Consider the following 24,405-nt stretch of genomic DNA (forward strand, 5'->3'; position numbering starts at 1 on the left):
AGCTTTATAAATACAAAATATTTTGTTCTAAATGAATATCTGGCATACGGAATGCAATAAAGAGTATATTAAAATTAACCGGGCAGATTGAATTAAAAGCTTTCATGTTTGTAAAAAAAAAAGCTGTGTTAAATGGTTAATGTCTTTATTTATATGGCTCTTTTATCCAAAGCACTTTACAAGGTTTTTGCCGCTCACTTTAGACTTTGACATGTGGACATGAGGAGGTGGGGATCGAACCTGTGTTAGTGGATGAAAATAAAAGTTCCTAATGGAGACACAACTATACTCTCAGGTTACCATATTAAAGTCTGAAAAGGGAATATATAACTGTAACAATCTATAGCATTGCTGTAAGTTTTATCAGCCCTGCTGTCATTAGGACTCCGGTGGACGATGAAAACTGTGACATTACTGCTCCCATTACTGCAAAAGGTGTGAATCTCTGTTCTGTATATTTTTAGATATCATTATGCTAGATTAGTTTTAGTTCAAGGTTATTTTCTGCAAGACATATTCTCCAAAGCATGCACTTCTATTGCAAGGATTTATTCATGGTTTTGTCACTGATGAAGGATTTTACGTGTCCAGCTCGACCCCTGAGGCCAAAGATGATGTGACACATCTCACTATTTATGTGGCAGATTATGAGTTGTGTGTCGGTACATAATGCATGGAACTCCTCTAGCAGCTCTTTAGTTAATTTCCTCTCTGCATTGTTTAATGTTCAATGGCGAGACATCTGTGCAGCAGGTAAATCACATCACCTGTGTAGTCTTAGAAAAAATGGCAAACCAAAAACCATACTTTTTGGCTTTTTTGCAAGGCTCTACATTTATCTCAGCCTATGTTAAGCAAGCTTTGATATATCTCTACGCGTCAAGCAGCTTTGTTCTAGATAAGACTGGGCAGTAAGAGATCAACCACATCTCTCAATGCCTGCAGGGACTAAAATAAAAAGATATACCATACTGAGCCCTGCACATAATAGATAATTGTACCCTGGAGAATACCACCACAGCACAGAGCCAAGGCCTGCAGCTCATGCCTAGCATCATCATAGCATTGTACGCAATAGGGTCCCTGTGAAGGAACTCGAAGGCCTGAAGATACCATGTTGGTAGTTGTAGGTGATATGTTTTGAGGAACGACTGTAGTCCACACGGAGTAGTGCAAATTTCTCCCACGGTGAACCGCAGAGTCGGTCCGTAGGGCACACAAATTATCTCTACAGTATGCTGTATTGAGCTTCTGTGGATTGAGCTGTAGTGTCAGCGAACAAATATAGCCACATACTTTTACACATTCAAGTGAGGAATTGGACGCATACGTGACATGAATTAGTTTTGGTCTTTCCTTTAACAATCCCCCTCTTTTCCAAACTCTTCTTACCTCCACTTTTCAGTCGCAGATCCATCCTCCTCTCATCCCTGTATCCCTCCATCCTTCTCTCCTACCTCCACAGCTTTGCATGAGAAGGCAGGCTAATGTGGGCTATTTTACCCAATAGAAGCTGTGTCTCTGCAACTTGGCGAAATTGATTTTCCACACCAATAGCTTTCCTCTTCTTACGCAACCCACCACTTCCATATGGCAGCCATTCATTTTTTATGCTCCCTCCTTCTCTCTTGGAGATAAGCAGTAGGAAGAAGGGGAGAGGTGAGATTGCGAGGGTTACGATATGACATGTATGACTGTGCGCGTGCATGCACATGTGAGGGGTGGGTGCTGCTGGAGGGGTGAGGGTGGACTGGCTGTCAGCGGGACTCACAGGGGAAGGGTAAGAACCTTGTTGTTTATGTCACACCTCCTGCTGGCTGTGGAATTGTTTTGATACAGAGGTCTCTCCCCTGCCCTCCCTTGGGGGCCCATAAACAGCTCACAACAACTCACACAGCAGCTGGAGCGTGCAATGAAATTGATATGCTTAAATGTTTCTTCTAGTACTTCAGTCACTGCTGATATGACCATTTTTTTTGGACTGCTCAAGTATTAAGGGAGATAAATCAATCACAGCTCAAGTAGTTTAAATGTTAATTCCTGAAACCTTTTTGCCCATGTCTGGGATTATGTGTGGGTCAGGTGTTATTCTCAGTGGGAATAGGAGGCTGGGTAACCTCAGTGTTCAACGGAAAATAATTTGTCCTTTTCAGTACAGTACTGTTCAGTGATTCCATATAATCAAAGGGAAATGCACATTTTCCCTAATAGTCTGCTTGTACCACAGATGTAGTAAGAGAACTGGACACCATGTCACAAGATACCATCCCATTCGTTCCAGTGAAATTTTTCAGGCTTCCTCAAGAGAAGGAAGCACCCTTCTCTGGCGAAGCTGGATTAGAGCATGCACGTTAGAGATCTCCTCTGGCTGTGCCGTCTGATTTCCTATTGGCTTCCTGCACAAAATGGCATGAACGCCATGTTTCTACAGTAACCTAGAATGGACAAACCAAACACTGACTCATTTTTTGTGAGTGTTGCAGCCGCCAAAGCTTTTCCTACACACTTTACACCGCTTTCCCATACGCAGGTTGTCAAATACAGATGCGAGCGGGGTTTAGTTAGTTGCAATTTGCAACTACACCACTTGATGCCACTGAATCCCACATACTGGAACTTTAAGGGTGTGATTCTCAAAAAAAAGTTCATTTTACTTTGTTTCCATTACACTTGTTTTCAAAGAAAATACCCATCTTGTCCACCAGGGATTATGTAAGCATGTATTTACCTCCATTTAGTGTGGCAGCGAGTTAGCTGTTTAGTTTCCTGAGCTAAGAGTGTAGGAGGTAATCTCAAATTCCTTTTAGCAAAATAACTGACTGGATCATTCATCTTGTGGAAAGTTACGACTTGACATGCTTTTTTGTAATAATGTCAGTGTTCTCTGGCATCTCTTTGATTGTCCAGTGACAACCCATCATCTGGCTCAAGTTTTGAACAGTTTTCTCTTCATCTCATGGAGGTTTCAAATTGCAATTCTCCTAATGTCAAGAAAACTAGGAGTTCTATTAAGTCTTGTGGCAGGCCAATCACAGGTGATGACCAAAGTCTGTTGGTTTGACAGACAGCTGTCAGTGCCTCTTTATGTGATGAATATGTTTGTGTTTGTTGACATGTTTTGTTTAGCCTGGGTGCAGATGCACAGCACAAGTCAGACTGCAACTGAAAAATACAGTATATGTATAAAGGATACTGTAAAGTAAGTAGGAGTGGATTTTTGATAAATGGCAAACTTGGCTAATGGAGCACAGCAAGCCCAGAATCTTGCAAGCGGTAGCAGTACAGGGGATGGTCAAAAGATTAAATAGAGAATAGCAGTGTGCTTCAGAGTGACATAGACAAAGTTGGTCATAGAACGAGTTGCACTTATATCTCAAAATGTCATTTCTTCCTTTAGACTTAGTATAAAAGTAATAATCCATAAGAGCAGTAGATGTAAAGTAAATTTAGAACAGATGTCTTTTAGATTCTGACTGTGCATCTTAAAGGTCCAATGTGTAACATTTAGGAGGATCTATTGACAGAAATGTAATATATTATGCATATCAGTGTATAGTCATCTGAAAATAAGAATTGTTTAATTATGAATTAATACCTTAGAATGGGCCTTTTATATCTACAGATGCTACAATTTGCCTTCTGCAGGCTGTCATGTTTTTAGAACACTGGCTCTTGATCGTTGCGCTCTATGGCCACCGTAGTTTCTCCTTCATGCTTAGAAGAATTGGGTGAACGAGGGAGTTGCAATCTGCAACTACACTGCTAGATGCTACTAAATTCTACACACTGGTCCTTTAAGGCCTTTTAAGACCTGTAAATTCAGATACTTTGTATCTGAAACTAGATGCAATCAAAACACTCAAATGAAGTGCAAAGTGAAGTGATAAAACACACTATATCCGGTGTCACTTTGGATTTTGCAGTTTCTACGTGTGGTGGCTCCGTGGTAGCATTGTCTCCTCTCAGTGAGAAGGTACTGGGTTCTACACCTCAAAACCTGCAGGATCTTTTCTGTCTTAAGTTTGTATGTTCTCCTCATGTCTGTGTGGGTTTGTTCCGTTGAAAGCACAGATTACTGGAAATTATTATTGGAAGTTCTTAATTGCCCATTGGTATAAATATTTGTCTGTCACTATTTGTTAGCCCTTGTGAAGGACTGCTGACCCACCAATCACCCAGTGCATGCTTAAATAGGCTCCAACCGGCCATATTTAAAAAAGAAATGGACGGATGGGTTCTGGGTCATAAGTGCAGAACATGTCTTAAATAAAGCTCATTTTGTGTCACCATTGGATGCTTACTAGCTCCAATAGCCAGTAACTTAGATTTGCTAATTCCCACAGGCAAAGATGCAAATGCACACGCTAAAAAAAAAACCACACACCTGCAGCCTCATTTGATAACAAATGAACACCTCAGATGTATCAGCATGAAATCTAAAACATATCAATCTGTAAAGCCACCTTAACTTACCGTGTTGCACAGGAACTGTCAGTTATTCAACCTGTGTTTATCCTTCTATACCCCAGGGTCCAGCTCACAAATCAACACAACGTGTCTGACTTGACATGACAGCTCCAATAAAGTACTTTTAGTGAGAGGAATGAGGGCCTGGTTTGGCTGTAGCCCCAGCTAATATAGTAAGGAGAATAGATGTGTCTGGCACCTTTGTACTATTGTTCCAGTGCAGAGTGCATCCTGATTCGCTCTGCCTGTTAGTCTGTCCTTCCTCGGTCTTGGTGCCCTCCACCTGGTGTCTGTCAGCTGTTGCATGTTTCTTTTTCTTCCTTTATTTCTCTCTGTCTTTCTTATCTGTCTTTGTCTCTTTTCGTCGCTCCTCCTCTCACCAAAACCGACACTGAGCTTCCGAGCAGGAAGTGAGGCGCGTTCCGAGATGCTACAACATTAGAAAGCAGGCAGCCTGCGGGCCTCGTCATTTAGTCTAATTGATTCTCTTAATTGTCGTAGGAAGACCAGAAAGTTCCTGCCTTTTTCTCCCCGTCTGTCTTTCAGCGTGTTAATCATGCCCGTTTGTGGCGGATGCTCGCCGGCGGTGAGTTAAAACCATCTGACGCAAATTCCAATTCCTGCCTGGACCCCCAGACACATCGAGCAGATGTGAAATCCATTTTGATGAGAGGAGCTTAAAAAAACGAGAGAAGCAATAAAAAACAGATTTGTTGGAACTGAACTGCCCAAGAGATGCTGTCCTTACGTGAGCTTAAGCAAGACTGACTGATTGCTCATCCTGGTGCCTGAGCAAGCACAGACAGGCACCCATAGCCCTGTTCTTTTGCTAAAAAGTGTTAAAATATACTTTATATATTCCTTAAAAGGTCAGCAATTTTTAAAACTTTTTTTTGGGCTGTGTAAATTAAAATACTGTTTAAATGTTGCCTTGAATCAAAGCTAAAAAAAAAGAAAGAAAAAATGATTAACACATATGAGCAGGCATGGACAAGTGTGAGTGTGTGAAGTGAAGCTTCTTTTCAAAAGCAAAAATTCACACTGCAACAGTGCCTGTTGACCTTCTTGATGCTTAATGACACTCTTTTCAACAGGGGTCCCTCTTGATTATTGCCCCTTTCAGGCTTGTTATGATTGACTCAGGACACAGTGGCTGATGGGTAATGATTAGCGGAGGCCTGGCTAACCAATCAAAGCAAGTAAATTAGCGCCGTTGCTTTCCCACCATCCCGTATTGAGGACTCGCTGCCCGTCTGTGTCTTCAGCAGGCCTTTCCATCTCGCCTCGTCCCTGTCATTAGCGGGCTTAAGTGTCAGTACAATCAGGCAGAGCGCTGGTCCAAGTCTGGCATGCTTGCACACACACACACACACACACACACACACACACACACAGTAAATGTGCACATTCTTCTACACTCAGGGTCTCACGCACAATAATGCACTCACATTCACAGGCACAATCAGTCCGTCACTTCAGTGCCTCCTCTCTTGCTCTCTTGCTCTCGCTCTCTCTCTCTTTCCACCTCTTTCACGCACACAAACACACACATACACCCGCTGGGCCTGGTCCCAGGAGTCCTTTCATGGCCAGTGATTGTCATTCGCAGCTGGCTGTATGACCTTGATAGGGATAACAGAAGCACCACTGAGGGATGCTACTGCATACTCTCTCTTCACACACACACACACACACACACACACACACACACACACACTCTCACAGACGCACACAGACACTGCGGCTGAAATCCTCCCTCCAAAAATACAAGGACATTGGGAGAGTGTCTGTTGGTCTGAAGTGTGTGTGTGTGTGTGTGTGTGTGTGTGTGTGTGTGTGTGTACAGAATTTGCATGATAATGATTCAAAGTGATGTTTTCTTTGGACCAACTTATACGTTCGAAGGCACACTCTGCTTCGCACAGCATATTCTTCTCTTGATTTCTGACACTCACATACACAGAAAAAAGTGCATTTTTACAAGTTACATAAGTTTCGTGAGAAGATGTCTGTGTGTGTATATATTTGTACATACCTGTGTTGCCTTCCACAGGTTTTTGTTTGTTGCCCTCCTCACACCTGACAGGAGCACAGACAGCAGGAGGTGTTATCAAGGTTTAAATACACACAAACACACACATTCGGGTGCCGATCCATTGTTCCTGGTGCTCATTTTCTCAGTGTGCTTCGGAGGTGTTTGGTGTTGCGGAGCTGCGCCACACCTCCTGTCATCTTCCCGCAGTATCACGAGCCCCACAGTCTTTCATGTCTGCTCGGCTGGTAATGAGAGCTGATAGAAAGAGGTGAGAGTCTCCCATCAGTCCTCCCACACACACAGAGGGAGACAGACTCAGCTGAGACAAAGCCACTGGGTGCACGTTTCTATGCCAGCATGCTTGGAAGTTGGAAGTCGGAGTGTGTGTGTGTGTATGCGCAGTGCAGATTATCACACTTCTTCCCCATAGAGACATCTCCTAATCACACTAAACTTCTCCTGACACTTCAGTTACTCTTCAGCTGAAGTTACTGTGTCTTTATCAGCGATTTCTCCCTCTACCGCACTCTACTTCCTCCCTTCTCACTTCTGCATTCTCCCCCCCCCCGAACGTCCGCGTCTATTCAAGTTTGACGCAGTGCCATCTGTGAATCCAACTAATGTCGCACCTCTTTCTTTCTTTGGTTTTCTTCATCTGACCCAGTTTGTCACTCTCAGCAGGTGCCGGCTGCCACTGTGATTACTTCTCAGAAATATCTCTGTCCTGAATGACAGCTATTACACCTGTGTGAGTGTGAGTGCGAGAGTGTGTGTGTGTGTGTGTGTGCGCTTGCGTGTGCATAAGTGGGTTTTGTATATCAGTGTTTGTGTGTTCAGAGAGATGAAGAAAATACACAACGATGAACATACTGCCCTGTATGATTAGGGATGTCTAACACAAGTCATAATAAGAGAAAGTACTTCCGATATTACTGCTGCAAAAATCTTGCAGATTACAAAGCAAAGAACAAGGCTAAGAAAGATGGAGAGCAGGGTGAGTAGTCAAAACGGGGGAAGAGGAAAGACGCAGGAGAGGACAGAAGAGAGGAGATTTGTTTTAGGCATAAGGGTATCATCCACATATAATATGCAGTTTTGACATTTCTCGCTCTCATCATTCGGTATGACAAACAAAAAGAGCAGAGGGAGTCAGCGCAGAAGGATGCAGCGCAGACAAGTGGAAAATGATGAATGAAGAATGAGACATGGATGCTTAGTGGAAGAGCAAGGCTGGACAAAGTAACAAGCGGGGCGCGAGACCAAGAGGGTATGGAGGGAAAAGATGAAGCGGGACATGGAGATAAATAGCAGAGAGCTTTGGAGAGGCTATAAGGACTTGAGCTTGTAACACTGCAGTCTCATCTCCCATGCTCTTTCAAGTGGGGAGTAGAAAGGCCTTCATTTTAGTTGCCGTCCCATGGAAGTGCGCTCTCATTAAAGGTGACCTCATGGCACCCCTCTGATCATGAGACACAGCGCGGGGGGACCGTTTAGATCCTTGACACACAGCAACAATGCTGAGGACCAGAAGGATGTGATGGTGACAACCCTGTGTCTGTTTTTGTGGGTGCGGAATACACTGGCATTTAGACAGTCTGGGAAGATTTAGACAGTGACACATAACTGTGCTGTTGGCTATGTACTCCAGCACATTTGATGATGGAAATGATGATTACGAGGTTAAAATGTTGACTTTCAGCTCTAATTTGAGGGTGTCCACTTTTAGCTGGGAAACATCAAAAACCTTTTAATTGAGACCCTTTACCACACTGTCTGTACATGACCCTGAAATAATCCAGCACATACAACAGAAAAACACCTGTGACAAAACATTTTTGTATGAATTAAACAACGTGGTAATTACTAAGCTTTGGAGATGCTGTTTTTCTTACCTTTTACCCAAGCTAAGCTAGAAAACATTAGTTTATCAAATATTGTACATTGTGTTCCCCTGAGCCACTTAACCCTTTGTCATTCTGCAGAAAATCAAGGAGTGTTTCGGTGGATTTGTCAATAAACCTTTATCACAGCAGACATTTCATAGTCATAGCAACAAAAGCACAAAAGGTCTATGCTGTGAATTATCTAGGCAAGTTGCTGTTAAGTACACAACTTTGTCAAGTATGTCTACACATCAAGTTTTGGCTATTTTGGTTTATTATTTGATCATGTTTTCCTCTGTAACATCTGCCATGAACTCAGGATCTGCAACCTCTACCAGGTCTGCGGCTCTTGTTGCTGTTTTTGTTGTGCTACGTTAATCTAACATGCTGTGCTTTCTGTGTGTTTCTTTTTATAACCTTCCCGTTGCTGTGGTACCTGCGGATGCTGCTGGCTACGGCAGTCTCATGTGAGTATATCTATCCAAGAAAGTCCCTGGGTCAGATCACTCCTGTGTGAGAGAATAGAATTGTCAGCCAACTAACTTGGCAGCACTCCTCAAAGACATAACTACTGTACAAGGCCATTTCACAAGGTTTGGTTCTAAATCTTCCTCACATGGCTTAACAACGAAAACGATAATCTACAGAACATTCACAGTTAATTATTAAGGAAGGGAGTTTTATATTTATTTAACTGTTCCAGTTTCCTAATCTAAAAGGAATCCAACTATCCCTTAACAAGTGGTCACAGCAAGACTCCAGTGCTCAGGGAGATGATGCTAACTTTCGTATTTTACACGAGTTGAATTTGCCAACTGATGAAATTCAAATCAAAGTCTTGTGTGATTATACATTTTTAATTGGTAGCTATCAGGGATTTGCATCACCATTCAAGGCGCAGTAAGCTCCTTTTGCTGAAATGTATGTCAACAGATTCGAATAAAAAGTGTTTTTCAGTATGCTGCTCTTCAAAAAAAAGGAATAAAATAGAAGCAGTAATACAGTAATTCTTTGCTTCAGGAAATTGGCTGAGTCAGAATGAAAGGGGAAAAGAATAATACAATTGTTCGAGTTGTTGATGTCTGCGTGTCTGTCTGCAGGTGATTTCAACAGAGAAGTCAGGGAACCATATCTTCCGACTGACAGGCCCCGGTGCTGACCAGGATCCCAAAGGTCTCTTCACCATTGACATAGACACAGGAGACGTGTCAGTCAGCCGCTCACTGGACCGAGAGGCCATTGAATCCTACCAGGTCAGTGTGTGTGAGTGTGCCTTTGTTAAATCTGGTGCTTATTGTGTTTGTGTGTACTTCCTTTTCTCTCCTTTCTAGCCACCAGGACACTCTATCTCTGTCGGAATCCTTTTTATTGTTTCCTTGTCAGTTTCATTGTTTGTGTAGTTCAGTTCCTGTTTTGTTTACTGAACATTTCCTTTTCAACTCGGCCCAGTTATTCATTAGAATCTGTAGTTCAAACACAATTTATTTATCAGTTTAAACCTATGTTCAACATAGTGGCATATGTGGCAAAAAACTGAACATAGGATTTGGGTGGTGAAAGAGCGCTTTGATTTTGTAACCCAACATACATACAGTATGTTGGTAATGTTGTTTAGGACGGGATGGGCTTCGTCTAGGCTGAATTATCAGTTGTAAGTTGGTGGTTTCCTCTGTGATAAAAGAACACTAGAGCCTGTTTGAGGTGTTTGCTGGGTTTGGTGCCCTCTGGGTTGCCTGCCTGACGAAACCATTTCCCCCAGAACAGAAAGGGAGAGAGAGAGAGAGAGAGAGAAAGAGAGAGAGAGGGGCAGAGAAAATCTACTTTTTAAGTAAGTCAATTGATCTTATCCTGTTTTCTGAAACCAGACGTGAGTGCGGGCGTTCAGCCGGATGCAAGCTGTTGATAAGCTAACTGGCTTTTGTAAAAACTCAGAAATGATTCACTCTGTAAATACCAACAGATGTGAGAGGAAAAAACAGGCAGGAGAAGAACAGAGAGGAAAGCTGAGAGGAGCAAACACATATTCACCAAATGTCTTTAGTTTTTCCTGCTCTAGTATCATTGCTTACTATTACATGCATGGTGTAACCAGGACATTGGCTTTCTGTGGTTACGGTCTGATTCTGATTGTTTACAAGCACCTTTGACACCCAATAACTAAGCATCCCATCTCCTGAATAATCCGTTTGACAGATAGAATGGTCTGCTAGAACGACAGGACATCAGCTGCAGCCTCCCTTTATAAATGAACAATATGTTACTCTGAATATGGAAAGAAAGGATGATCCTCTGTTGACACCACACTGTGCCAATAACAGCGTGAGGAACATGTTTACATGCCACATTAACCCTTACAACATGAGTATGAGCTAAATGTGGTAATTCTGAGTTTTGACACATGCGTTCATTAAACCAAAACCAGAACAGCCAAGCTTTGGATGTCTCCACATGCCGGAGCCGTATGGATGAGCCTGTATTAAGAGTTACACTGCATTTAAAGTGTTAAAAAAGTGTAAGGAATGGGTCAAACAGTATGTTTATCTGCTCTACTGTAAGCTGCAAACTCCAGTAGTAACCAAGCATTGTTTCCAAGGCTAAGGAGCACATCATTAACTAACTACATTAGTAGTTACTACTATGTTAGTTCTCATCTGGTCTTGAATGCGAAGGGAGGAAGGATAAAGAGGCATTTCAAGTGCACTGATTTCTGTTATTATAAAGCTTTTTTCATCTTTTTTTATTTTGTAGTAATAGCCTACTATTGCTTAAGTTTGTCCTTATGTAGAGTCTAAGAGAGTATGTAAAGTATTTTAGTCACAGACATCATTGAAGTACAGAAACTATATAAATTGAATTAAATAACATGAATACAAATGTGACAAGGTCTGTACTTAATGGGAACTTCAAACATCCTTGCAATGAGATAATCAAACAAGAACAGAAGAAAACAGGGTCAAACATCAAACTTGGCGAGAATATTTTGAAGCAGCTCCCCATATCTGGCATTTCTAGCGCGTTCAGAGTCAAATGCCATACGCAAATGTGCTTATCTAATAGTTTTTATAATATCCTCAGAAGTGAAGTGACAGCTCAGTAAAATAGTAAAAAAAAAAGTTTTTCTGTCCTTGTTGGCTATAACAAAAGTTGGTACGCAAAGCTCTGGGGAAGAAGACAAAGAGAAAATTGGAAAAGAGGACAGCGAAGAAGAGTGAAGAGCAGAGAATAGGGGTCTGGGGACCTTCTCCATAAAGATTTTATTGTGTTCAGTATGGAAAAGTTTAGCTCAGCACAGAGATATTTAATGACACAGTGATTGAGCTGAATCAAACGAAAGGGAGTGAGATTAAGAGAAAAAAGAAGACAAACTGTGGAAGAGAAATAGGAGAGATGTGGAGAGCACAAAACACAGTCAGACCTAACATACATAGATTTTCTGAATAACATTATTTAGTAATTAATACAATGTCAAGCTGTTGGATTGTCACTGATTTATCATCATACAGGAGCTCATGACCTTAACAACAACAACAACATTATCAAAATATATATACATCAGGCAAGATAAGAATGATTTATGAGAACAGCTTCTGTAGACTTTATTATTATTGAGTATATTACCTGCCAAAGGTAGCGATTGGACATTTAATTGTGTTTGATAATGCTTCATTTTTACATGGAAGATTGTGTTATTTTTTGGAATTAGCTTTTTCAAAAATGGCTATCCAGTCCTTTTTTTGCATTTTGCTGTTGGTTTGTGACACTACAGTACAAGGGCGCTGGAAAACACGTCACTCCTCGAGTGTATCGGCTCTGGTTTAAACAGAAGCAGACTTTATTGAAACTGTCAGTCAGAGACGTAGCCAGCTACGAGCAAGAGAAAAGAGATTTAATATATTCAACTTGTCTCAACATCTAACCACAGTCCACCATGCAGATAACTTAAAGCCCCCCTCCACTCAAGAATATGTTCTTATCTTGTTCCTACAGTGGGATGTTTGAGCTTCACTGTGCAGAATGATGTGTGCAGAGTTTGACACTAGAAGGATGTTTTCACATTCATCAGCTGGAAGTGGAAAGTTTCTCTGTGCTCAGTAAAAATCTGATTTTAAGGGGCGGGTCCAATTCCGAGAATACAGTGAAGTAGGAGACATCTTGTATCCAGCAGTCAAACTTGCATTATTCACAGATTGTGGAATTTTTAATAAGGAAGAAGGAGTAGATTACCTTTTAAGAATTGAAAAAACGTATTAAACCGACATTATTGTTTCAAGCTGAAAAAAGAATTTCAGTTTCAGTTTTCTTTCTACCTTTTTTTTGTTTTTGGATCTGCCTGCTTACTCTAGATTAAAATTAGTCTGCTTCCAAAAACGCCCTCTGATTTTGCCTTCATAGTCTGACCATAAAAGCCCAGAGATTTAATTGAAGGCTTTCATCAATGGCTAAATAATTCCATCATATTGAAAAACCTGGATCAGTCTAATATGCCATTGTTTCAATGGCCTGGAGTGAATAAGCTTCTAACACCAATTATGCCATCACTAATGATCATCATTATTTCCAAACTGATGTAATCCCTGAAGGCACGCTGCTACGCCTCCCTGTGCACATGCTGCACTGTACATGTACATTATGCACTAGCCCACACGTTGTACACACAGGCTTCTCCCTCTGCTTTTTTATCTTTTCCGAAGCAGGCCTGCCTGATATCTTTCTCTCTCTCCCCTCTTATCATAGGGAGATAGTAAGTCTGTGTCCCAGTCATAACTCAGAACAAGGGTCTCCTATCAAATGCAGCTTCGCCTTTTTATCGATGGTCCAACACTGTGTGCAGAATGAAGACTGTATCACTTTATAGTGCCCAGTGGTCCTTGCAGGCTGTCCATTCATTAGGGGTGTCTCCTTTCCCCACTGTAGCTAATGGCTTGTGTGGGGATGTAACATGAAATATTCAGAGGTAGATTAAAATCACCATTACTCTAAAGGCATTTTAAAGGCAAAGTGAAACGAGTAGCTCAGGGTCTTTCACTATTATATGCCAAAGCCTTTTTAAACATATTAGATGTATCTGTTAAAGCTGCTACAATCAATATTTTTTTATTAACATTGGATCACATGACTACTTGTATGTGAAAGGGTCCAGTCCAAGACATACATCATCTGACTCTGCAGTTCTTCTCACTTCCACAAAACGTTTTAGTGTCTTCTAACTAATTGATTTGGTTTTCTGGGCTGCAACTTTAATGGTGTTTGGTTCAGTTTCTCTGCTCTTATGGGGCCGCAGTTGTTTTCACTAAGAAACCTCTGAAGCCTCCACTGTAAACAACCCACCCAGCACCAAATGGCAAACAGACTAAGTTAGCGATTAGCTGGTGAGCCATATAACAACTCTGCACAGTGATACAGTGTGTCATTGTTGTGTTTGCAGAATTGTTTTCTGGCTGAATTAAATAAGTAATTGCAGGCTTAGATAAACTGTTTGTTCACACATAAGTGCTTTACAGGTAAAGTCTTTTGATTTCTGGCATGTTATTTAACAGTTTCACTGATTGGTCACACTGAGGCACAAACATGTAAGATGATGATATAAATCTCCAATACATGTTTTTTGAAGTAACATTTGAGAGCAAATGTCAGTAAATGTCAAGTTTATCCATGAAGAGACATAAAAGAACCCCATCATGTTCGCTGTGGGGGCATTTCTTTAAGATATACAGTGGATGTTGTTTTGGATGTAGATTACATCTTTCTCTCCTCAGTGTGGCTCCTCACGTTCAGGGTTATATGTCGAACTCAATGTCTGTGCAACCGGCTCCTATTCACCACAGACCCCCCTGGTAGTCTTCTTACCTCCCTGTACATTTAAGGCATGCACTCTTCCTTAGGTGCCGTTGTCAATACACAGCAATCTCTCAATGTACCAAGGTTGTATTGAACGGACCCTCCACTTCCTTCCACCCCCTTCTTCCCTTCTCCTCCTTATTTTAAGGCATAATGATGAATGATTGATATTGGCAAAGAAATGCTTCACCCTCCCCACAAGGTCATTGTATATCAAAATAATAATATCACCACAGGCTTAGAAAAAATGAAATCGATAAAGTTGACTTGCCTGGTTTCTAAATGCAGTGGTCAGAGTTTTGGAGGCTCAGCTTGAAATATATAGATGCAGACACTGTTGCAAGTGAAAGTACAAACTAAGCAAAACTTGGGAAACACATTAAAGAAAAGCACGGTCTAACTTCAGCATAACAACAGCAAGGGGTCAGCTCAAGACAGATGGAAACTGGGAATTCTAAATAGGCTATTACAGGAACCACAAGCAAGGCAAACAAACAAACCCCAGACAAAGTAAACATTTGCTGTGGAAGAACAAACAGACACAGCGATCAGCTGGGCCACATGTTCACACGGATTTAATGTCAAACATTATTTTCTTATTAAGCTCAATTAGGGTGAAAATGAATGTTAATGAGATGGAAAATGGAGAGGAAGGGAGAGGGGGTGCGGGGAGGAGTACAGGGCTTATCGCTGCGGTTGTGACAAGCTTGGGTCGGGTCGAGAGTGACGGGGAAGAACTCTAATTGGCTTAGAACAGAGGAAAGATAGAACGTGAAGTGATAAATAACAGTCTTGTTTACACAGGTAGAGGGATGACCCTCAGTAATGCAGGTCATCACAACAATAAGTGTGTTGAGTCCTTTGTACGTGCTTGCCTTGGAGATGCGGAAATTTTAGGTAGACAAAAAGCATACAGCAACAAATAGAGCTGTGGCCATTATTTTCAAGTTCAAATTTCTCTGTTTCTTTGTGATTTTCTCTGTAATCAGAATACGAATAAAAGGGTCTGTGGTTGCTGATTTTGATACTACAGTTTATTCTTTAAAATAATAGAATATTACCTCAAATCACACTCAAAATATTCTTACTCCCATTGTTTGGTGTTGGTTAGGTTTTGTTCCTCAGAGCCTGGTGTTGCAGCTTGTTTCTTGCAGTAGAAAGTAGCATCCACTCTTGTGATGTCCTTTGACAGCAGATCTAAAAGGCACCATACCCTGCTCCCTATATTCTGCCTGTCAAGCCACAGTACACAGTGACAAAGGAAGGGCTCACTGAAAAACCATATGGACCTATCTCAGGCTTTAAAGGCCAAGCTGTGAATTGACAGCTGGTTTGAATTTTAGATTTTTAACTATCTCAGCTTTCAAAAACGGTGAAAAGCTGTCCCCTCAAAATGTGTTTTGTTAGGTTGTCAAACTGTATAAATAAATAAAAACTTTTTTTTACCTATATTTACCTATTTTTGACAGAGTAGACATCAAACGGTGGCATCCTTTGACAGATCAGTCCCATGGAAATGACTGGCTGTGGCTTTTGACCACGACTCTCTTTACAGTGACATTTCTTTTACATATTTTTTTAGGTTTTATTTTGCCGCAGGAACACGCTAAAACAATTGGTTGTTTAATTATGCATTTAAATGTATAGGAATAAGCATATCGATCGAGGCTGAAGCGACCGGCAGGTAGTTTTCTATCACTGACTTGGAGGCCGATTTCATTGTATTAGAATTGCAAGCTGTGAAAAGGTTTGACACAAACAGAAGTCTGCCCCATGATTCAGCAGCAAAATGGCGATGAAATAGATGGCTGCAACCAGCTGTGGCATGCAAATACATTTAGTTCAATGTAATCATCTTTGCACATACATACTGCAGTCTATTCAAACGTACAGGAATTGTACCTGCATGAATAACGTTTGAACAGAGAGAGTTCATTTCAAGCACAGCAGACTCACCTTCAGCTGACCCAAGCACAATGGCAAGAACTGTCAGTCATTTTTGTCCTACATGAGTTCTTAGTGTGTGATCTGCTCACAGCCTTCTGGTCTCCTCTGTCCTTAAAACCCCAGACATTTACTCTCCCACTACTAGTATGCTCCACTGTTACTCCAGTTCCCTATACATTAAATCTAAGAATAACAGAGAATATATACTAATCCTCTCTTTACACACAGTACACACACAGTGCAAAAATGCTAGTTAAAGCACTTCAGACCAGGCTCTCACAGATATGTATTAACATTCCCAACAATGTAAGCATTAAATTGCTCCAGGCTTTTCATTTTTGCAGACGTACAGAACACATAATTCCCACAATTTGCTAATTTGGTGACTTTGCAGGATTTCATCCTCATACCTTTCAGCACAAGGCACAGATCTCATGGATGCCTACAGGGTTTTGTTGTTTAATCAAATTTTACAGTCACTGCTCCCCTTCCTATCTGTCCTTATGGCTTATACCTGCTCCACTGTGGCTGTTTTCTTCTGCTTAGGTGTCGGAGAGAGAGAGGTTTTTTGATTAATCCGTCATGTTGCTGAGGTGGAAGAACAGTGACTATAGGTGAAAATGCAAACATTTGACCCTTCTGGAGGTTACATACCCTTTGTATGTTTATTTGGCTATTTGTCTATCTGTGCTCATATATAAGTATATCTTTATAGATACTCATATATAGCCCACAGGGCTTAACCTTACGTTAAGTCCAGAATATATAGAATGAGAATGAAGCCATTTGGCAAGTGAAATGTTCTGGCCTTAAATCTTTGAAGAATTGGATTAAGAGACATTCAGATGTATTTAAAGGAACAATCAGCAATCATCTCACACCCCTGCCACACTCAATGCTTATTAATTACCAAGAATTACTCATTGTCCTATGGAAAGTATCAACCTAAATCCCCCCGAGTGGAGGCATTACCTCTTTCAGATGCCTGTGCCTGAGTCAGTCTGCCTTATGTGACATCCTTCCAGCTAGGGTTGAATGCATGTTAGACAGTGCTTGGCTTTTAACATGTGTCTTTGTTAGGAATGAGAATTTCTGTTGGTTGACACTCAAACAGCATTTATGTGATAAAGTACACACATAAGAGACGAGCAAGATAACAATGTAAGGGAAGGAGAGCAGGGAAGAGATGTAAGGTACTTCATTTCGGGCTTATTTTCTGATGTTATGCATGTTTAAGGTTTTATATGATTTCAGCCTAACATCAGAAACAATTATTTTCTGTAACCATGGTAAGAGAAAGGCATACATCAGAAGGCACTGTTCACATCACGACTCTCTGACAACGCTGGGCCTCTGAAGGGCTTGCCACTGGGAGTGTGGTCCATGCTGTTGAAGTAAATTAACACACTTTTTCCATGTGCTAACAAAACAGCCAAATGTAATGAATAATTTGGGTGCAGTTTGCCTAAGAAAGAGAGGAGACTGCGGTAGGAGGACCAGCGAAAAAACAAGATTACACCATAGGGAAGTGAGAAAAGGCAGATGAGATAGGAGAACAATAAGAAGAATAAAATATGAATAATAAAATGATATAAAGAAATAAAAATAAAGAATAAGTATTGTGTGCTCTGTACCATAATGTGCACACACACGCCTACACACTTCCACAGACATACACTCCTGTTTCATAGAACGATCTAATGCCTTCCTCATTTACAGTAGGTGTTACTTTATGAGCCCGAGGCCTGAGACAGGTGAAGCCTGTTGTCCAAATCCCACTCCTGTTTTCTGCTTGGCTGGACTGTAATTTCCTGGGCTTTGGAGAGCAGGATACGCTGCCCTGCACACAGGAAAACAGCCCTGATGTGCACTTAGTCCCTGTATGTGGGCAAGAGATAAAGGACACACATACACACACCATTAACAACAACAACACCACCACCTCCCGAAGCAAACATACCCCTAGACACCATAATAGCTCTTACCTTTAAGAAATATAACCACAATACCGTCATGCCACAGGGTCACACACCACTGCGCTCCAACGATAATGCCTGTGGGCTATAATTTGTTATTTCACATGCATAATTGTCTAGTTATCTATGTTTGCAACTCTCTCTTCCTTTGTCAGAGACCCAGAAAACTGAATTTTGCAACTTTTGTTTAGTTTCTCAAACAGGTATTCGGTTTTCTAAAGACATCGTCAAATGTAAGCAAACTTCAAATAAACTGAATGAAAATAAGACTTTCTTTGATGCTCTTTCTACAGTGCAGCTCAGAGAAGTTTTTAAAAAAAAAAAACAATTTTAAGCCTTCCTTCAGGCCAGGATCTTTTAACTCTGAGAGTTGTGTCACTATCCTGCTGTCCTTCCAGAACCCCCTTAAACCCCTGCAGACATACTGCCGTGCCCCTACTCCCAGATAACCTGATTAAACGATGAGTTACCGCTGCTAATTCAGCCTATCCGCCGCCTGCAGAGGCGCATGGCACAACCCCTAATGCACTCTGCCTTAGCACTAGGGCAGCTCCACTTTCAGCTGTAGAGACAGGAGACAGATACTCTATTATCTACTAAAATGGCTGACACTGACCACAAAGACGGGAAATGGACAGAAATGGGTCACTGGATTATTAGAAGCTATCCTGAGGGGAGTACACAAGTAAATACAGTAAGAAGAGACTAATTCATTGCTGGGAATGATAGGCCTAACACATATATTATTTAGTCTATCCTGTTCAATCTGATACTTCTGTTTACCTAAATGACACAGCTGCCCAGTGCATGCTCATGCTACAACCTGGAAATGACACAAAATAGAGCCTAATGCACCAAGCAGTGTAGTTACTGATGCACGCTGGCCCAGAAAGACTACATTTTGGATAAAACATTTTTGAGCGTCATAACCCCCGCGAAAGACTTAGATCCATACGGTCCAATAACATTTGGAAAGCCCAGAAGAGCTGCCCAATTAAATCAATTTATCCTCATTTAAGTTAGCTGAGGGCTAAAGTGGAAGTTGGAACTTGGCCGACAGAAGTCTCCAAGGGCCCCATAATGCGGAAGATCCGGGTAATTTTATACCAGGAAAACTTTTTTTGCATCCGTAAGAATAATGGAGCCCCACCTCCAGCTGTATCAGTTTTCCCTTAATACAGCCATGTGTGGGTAACAGAGTGGAATTTTTTCCCTCACAAATGATCTTTGGCAGAGTAGAAACTAATAATGGGTAAAAATGAGAAGCTGATACCGAATGTCTTTGCTAATAAAAAGGGAGGAGGAATAATATTATATTATAACATTCAATAACAGACTGGGTTCAATAACAGTGCGTAGTGAATCTGTGTATTTAGCATTTTTACATTAGTACGCTCTAATTCATAAGTGAGCAAAATGCTGAGAGAAAGCTTTGCAACAGTAGCTGGCTGAGATGGACAAAAAACAGAAGGTAGAGTAAAGAAAGGATCAGAAGTTTGATCAGGTTTGTGTCAGACAGCGTAGTCCAAAATATGCCCGGACCAGCCCTGATCCGGGATAGGGGACCCAATAGTATAAATATAAATTGTTCAAATTCAACTAATTCAGTAATCATTACATCGGTTGAAACTCACCCTTTAATTTTAAAATGCACACAAAATAAACCACAGTTCTTGAAAACCATATAGTGTGCACTGCGGCCAGTACTATATACCTGGGTGTATGTTACTGTATGAATTTAATTACCTTTTTTCTATGTGTAGCATGAATAAACTGTAATGATACACATAGATATAATGACACATGTCCTTGATAATAATGTTGTTAATTATGTGAAATGGCCACACTGCACGAAATGTAAAGTTATGTGGTTATATTTGTCTTAATTCGATGTCACAGAAAGGAGGTAAATATAGGATAGTCATATCGTCTCTTCCCACATATCTTTGTAAACAGAGTTTTCATTGAAAGAGACAAATTTAATCCTGTACAGTAATTGCCTGTTCATTGAATAGTTCTGTCTTGAGTGCTTTATATCTAGGCTTTCTGTAAGGGCAATATAAAACATTACAAAAGAAGTGACGGAGACAGTAGCAGACAGGTAAGCCTAGTTTTCCACCGACCCTCCAAACAGTACCCTGTGCCAGACAAAAGGAGATTGAATTATACCTTAGGAGAGGAGGGGGGCTATTTTGTACTGTGATACACCAGGGAAAGCCTTTGTGACTCTTTCAACGCCTTTCAGAAGCAGGATTATTTTTTATCTTGCCAGACGGCCAGCTGAATGAAAGATCTTTTCTATCATTTTCTATCTTCTCTATACTTTTAACTCCCCCACTCTTTTTCACCTTCCATCTTTTGTTCAATCTCTCTCCCTCCATAGACCATCTATTTATATCTTCTTTGACATTCCAAGGGCTTCTTTTCTTTTGATGTAATGAGGAACATTTCAGATCAGTGACTCTGGAATAAGAGACAGAAAAATAAATCCACACCTAACACAATCCAGTATCCCAACAGCAGTTTTGTTTGCAGGAGAACACATTAACATTTCTTTCAAATAATCTTAATAATTTTTTCGGAAATGTTCATGCTGTTGAGTAATACAGGTTTTAAAATCATTAGCACTGGCTTAACTACAAATTAAACCACCAAGGCATACACATATCCATTTAAAGATTTAGGGCTCCTTGCTCGAACATTGATTACTTGAAGAGCTATGCTGAGATTTCCGTTTCAACAAAACTCTCCATTAATATAAAGTTTTGTATGTAGGGAGGGCCATATTCATATCTTAGCAACAAGCCAGTACTTGGAATCTTATTATGATCATATTAGAGTGTAATAGAATATGATAATTATTTGAGTCATGGGGTGTGCCAAATTGAAACAAATTACTTACTGAGCTGAACATCTTGTACCAAAAAAATACAACTGTACAACAAATGCATGTATCACTGCAACAGTGATAGAAGGGTCAAATAATGTGGTTTTAGCTGTGGAGATTTTGATAAATGTATTATGTATTTTTAGACTGTAGCCAGGTTTTAGCAGGTGAATGTAAAACGCACACCTTGTCCTTGTACCCCATTGTGTATGATATGGATTATTTGCCTTCTGTTGTGCTTATATAAAAATAAAGGTGAGGTGCTGATTCAACTTTATGATCATTTTGCGTGATGTAGTTTGTTGTGCTGTTGAATAATAGAGGTGTTTCTGTTATTTAGCCTACCCTCATTGATAGAAATGGGATGCACAAAATATTAGAAAAGAAAGGTCAGTGGATCAACAAAGTTATTAGGATGCATTGTCTGGGGACATGAATTTGCAATCTTTTGCATTGACTTTGTATTTCATCTACTCGCTTTTAATAATTTTATCCGCATTTGGTGGGAACTCACCATTAGAGAGTTGCCGCTAGCATGGCTACAAATGTTTCACCAAAGCAGAAAACAAATCCCAGTTGGTATTTCCATGTCCACGGAGACAGAGAGAGCTATGGTGAGAGCATGAAACACACTTGTTAGCTCTGCTTCCCTCTTGACAGCTTGCTTCATGGCTTAATTTCATCGGTATAGAATTATTCAAGTGTTTGAAGGTGGATGTAGCAGGTGTGTACAAGATCGGTGGATTAACACAAGGATATGTCCCAGTGGGTGTTTCTAAGGGAAGTTAATGCCTTGAGCAGAAATTCTTTTGGGAAAGTATGGGGAGAATATCTCTTTTATCGCGCCCTGCTATACTGCGGAAGGAGGCGTACAAAGGTTTCTTCACAAGTATACAGGCTGTGGGTGCAACATAATAAAATAACTGCAATTAAGCTGTTTCTCTGTGATGTCTTTAGCTCAATAAAAAAATATTGTACCAAGAAACTCCTAGAAACACAATGCCATTTTCAATAGCATATATTTCATGATCCCTGTTTAAGTTATAATGGTCAATGGCACTGCCAACTTCCCCACCATCATTAGGTTGTCAAGATTTACTTATATACGTCTTTGTATAAAAGTCTTTGATGCTTCTGCCCCACCCTCGGGTTCCATACTGATCTGTCCAATCAAACTCACTTTGCTAGAGCTGCACAGTAAAGCAGTTCAGCAAATTTCACGGTGATCAGATTATGCCCCCTTACTGTGTCGCAGGGGAGCACTGAGGAGAGTTTGAGGGAGGGAAAGCTCTCCCTCCTGGGGACTGTCTGAACTGTGTTAGGGCAGGACCGGGGTTCTGTGAGGTGGAGAGCAGCCTGCTGATAAAGGCTGAGCCACAGGAGTGTTTGGTAGGTGCAGGGCACTATTCACCTTGGAGCTACCGCAGAGCAGTTTCACTGGGATCTTAAGAAAACGGCAGGCAGGCAGAGCCCCTTTGAATTCACCACCCCAGCAAAGGGAGGACCACTTGAATGGCTCAGGAGGAGCTGCATGCTGAGTGAATGTGAAATGAGGCGATGGCAGTGGAAGGCAACAGAGACGCCTCCATATGCATGACTCTGCCTCTTTTCTCTACTTCCCCTTTCACTCTTCCTATTCTTGTACGTGTTTAAAGCTGTGATAAAGCCGCCCCAGCTCAGCTACCTTTGCCTCTACTTCTGCCACAATAAGCCAAGCACCCAATTGACTGGGGTTTCAGCTCACACCTCTGCCTACAGTGCATCCCTCCTCTGTAATCAACCCAGCGTCTCATCTGGACACAAAGGCCTTTCAAAACTCAAAAATTGGAGGTATCCTTGGAGACAGAGGAGAGGAGAGGAGGGAAGAGGAGAGGAAGGAAGAGGAGAGGCGAGGAAAGGAGAAGACATGTTTGGTTCTACTATACATTTAAATTGAAGCAAGCCAAAGGATTGCAGAATAAAGTGTTGCTTATGCACCCTTGAACAGTTCAGTTACAGTTGCACACCCTTGTCAATGTTGGCCTGTGTGTCAGCATGTATGTGTTTTTATGTATCACCATACCATGTGTTGAATAATGATCACTGAAGAGGATCAAGCCACAGTTATCTTGCACCAAAGACATCTATGAATGAGGTCTGGACTATAGAAATACTTGTCAATTAGAGGAAATGCTTTTGTAGCAGCACCAGTAGAAGCCAGATAGCATCCATCTGGAATTTATTATAATTAATAAATGGTGCAGTCATGATAAGTAATTATTTGAGCAGCACGTGAACAATGATTAAGCACAGCCTTTATTTAGAATGAAAGCTCGCCGTAAAATAAACTGTGACCTCTACACCATGGAGAAGTGTCAATGTCTCAGTGTGATAATGATCTCAGCTCTGAAAGAAAATTGCCCTGCTCAAGCTTCTCCGACACAGTCTCAGGGCAAAAAGGAAAGTGAGAGGAAAGAGAATCCGCAGGAGAGAGATGTGTTCACTGAGAACTGTAATGTTCACAGACAAGATGGCTCGTAGTCGCAGATGTACATGCTGAAGGTGGGGCCAGGTCAGCCAATAAACACAGAGCTAATGGTCACAGAGTTTATCATCTCCCCTGTGACCGACTGCCGTTGATCTGGCTCGAGCAGGGCCCATCTTCTCCAATTCTCCCTGCCTTTAATAAGCAATTTTCCCTCCAAATGAAATCACTGCCACATAGAGGCTAATTTTCAACTTGAGAAAATATTTCGCTATGATCCGTGATCGAGGCAAAATAGCTTCCTCATTTTGCTAACAGGCAAGTGATGAGCCGTGTGAGGAATGCAGTGCCCCGGGTCTGACTTAAACTTCCCTCACTAACCAACCACATACACACAAACACACACTCACTCTCGTCGTGATTGGATCATTGTCTTTGCACATTGATGCAGAAAGGGTCATTAACTTAAATTTAAGGCAAATTTTACAACCAAACAAGATATAACTATATACTTTATATATCTTCTCATATTCATTTGAGACTTCTCCCTTACTTTGTTAGATTCTCAGGAGCTGGATGTTCCCAAGAGGTAGAAGTGACTGATGATGGTGGTGTGTGCAGTATGTGCAGTATAACTTATATGTGTGGTATGCTGGAGGCTGATTGGGTCTCAGAAGACCTTATTTCACATATCCCCACATGCTAATAGACAATGCCAGTATATGTCCTGAAAAACTTGCTTTTTCTTTCACCCTTTTTATGTCATTCATGCACAGACAAAATCACATACACATATTATCTGCAGTCCTTCATTATGCAAAGCTCTCTAAGAGGAGAGGAAGGGTGCACAGGTGAGGATTTATGTCCATCCAACGAGGACCAATGAGGCTTCTTTATACAAAAAGTAC

The 24,405-nt window shown here is 41.1% G+C and overlaps 1 protein-coding gene across 1 annotated transcript in view; it reads left to right on the forward strand.

The window, feature by feature from the left end:
• Positions 1 to 24,405, forward strand: part of cdh13 (cadherin 13, H-cadherin (heart)) — a 318,397-nt gene that overhangs the window by 121,833 nt on the left and 172,159 nt on the right. Inside the window, exons 5-6 of the mRNA XM_051381597.1 lie at positions 8,847 to 8,852; positions 9,486 to 9,638. Of these exons, the coding sequence (XP_051237557.1) occupies positions 8,847 to 8,852; positions 9,486 to 9,638 (159 nt within the window). The remainder of the gene's footprint in view (positions 1 to 8,846; positions 8,853 to 9,485; positions 9,639 to 24,405) is intronic.

Source organism: Dicentrarchus labrax, unplaced genomic scaffold (assembly GCF_905237075.1).
Source record: "Dicentrarchus labrax unplaced genomic scaffold, dlabrax2021, whole genome shotgun sequence".
NCBI lineage: Eukaryota > Metazoa > Chordata > Actinopteri > Moronidae > Dicentrarchus > Dicentrarchus labrax.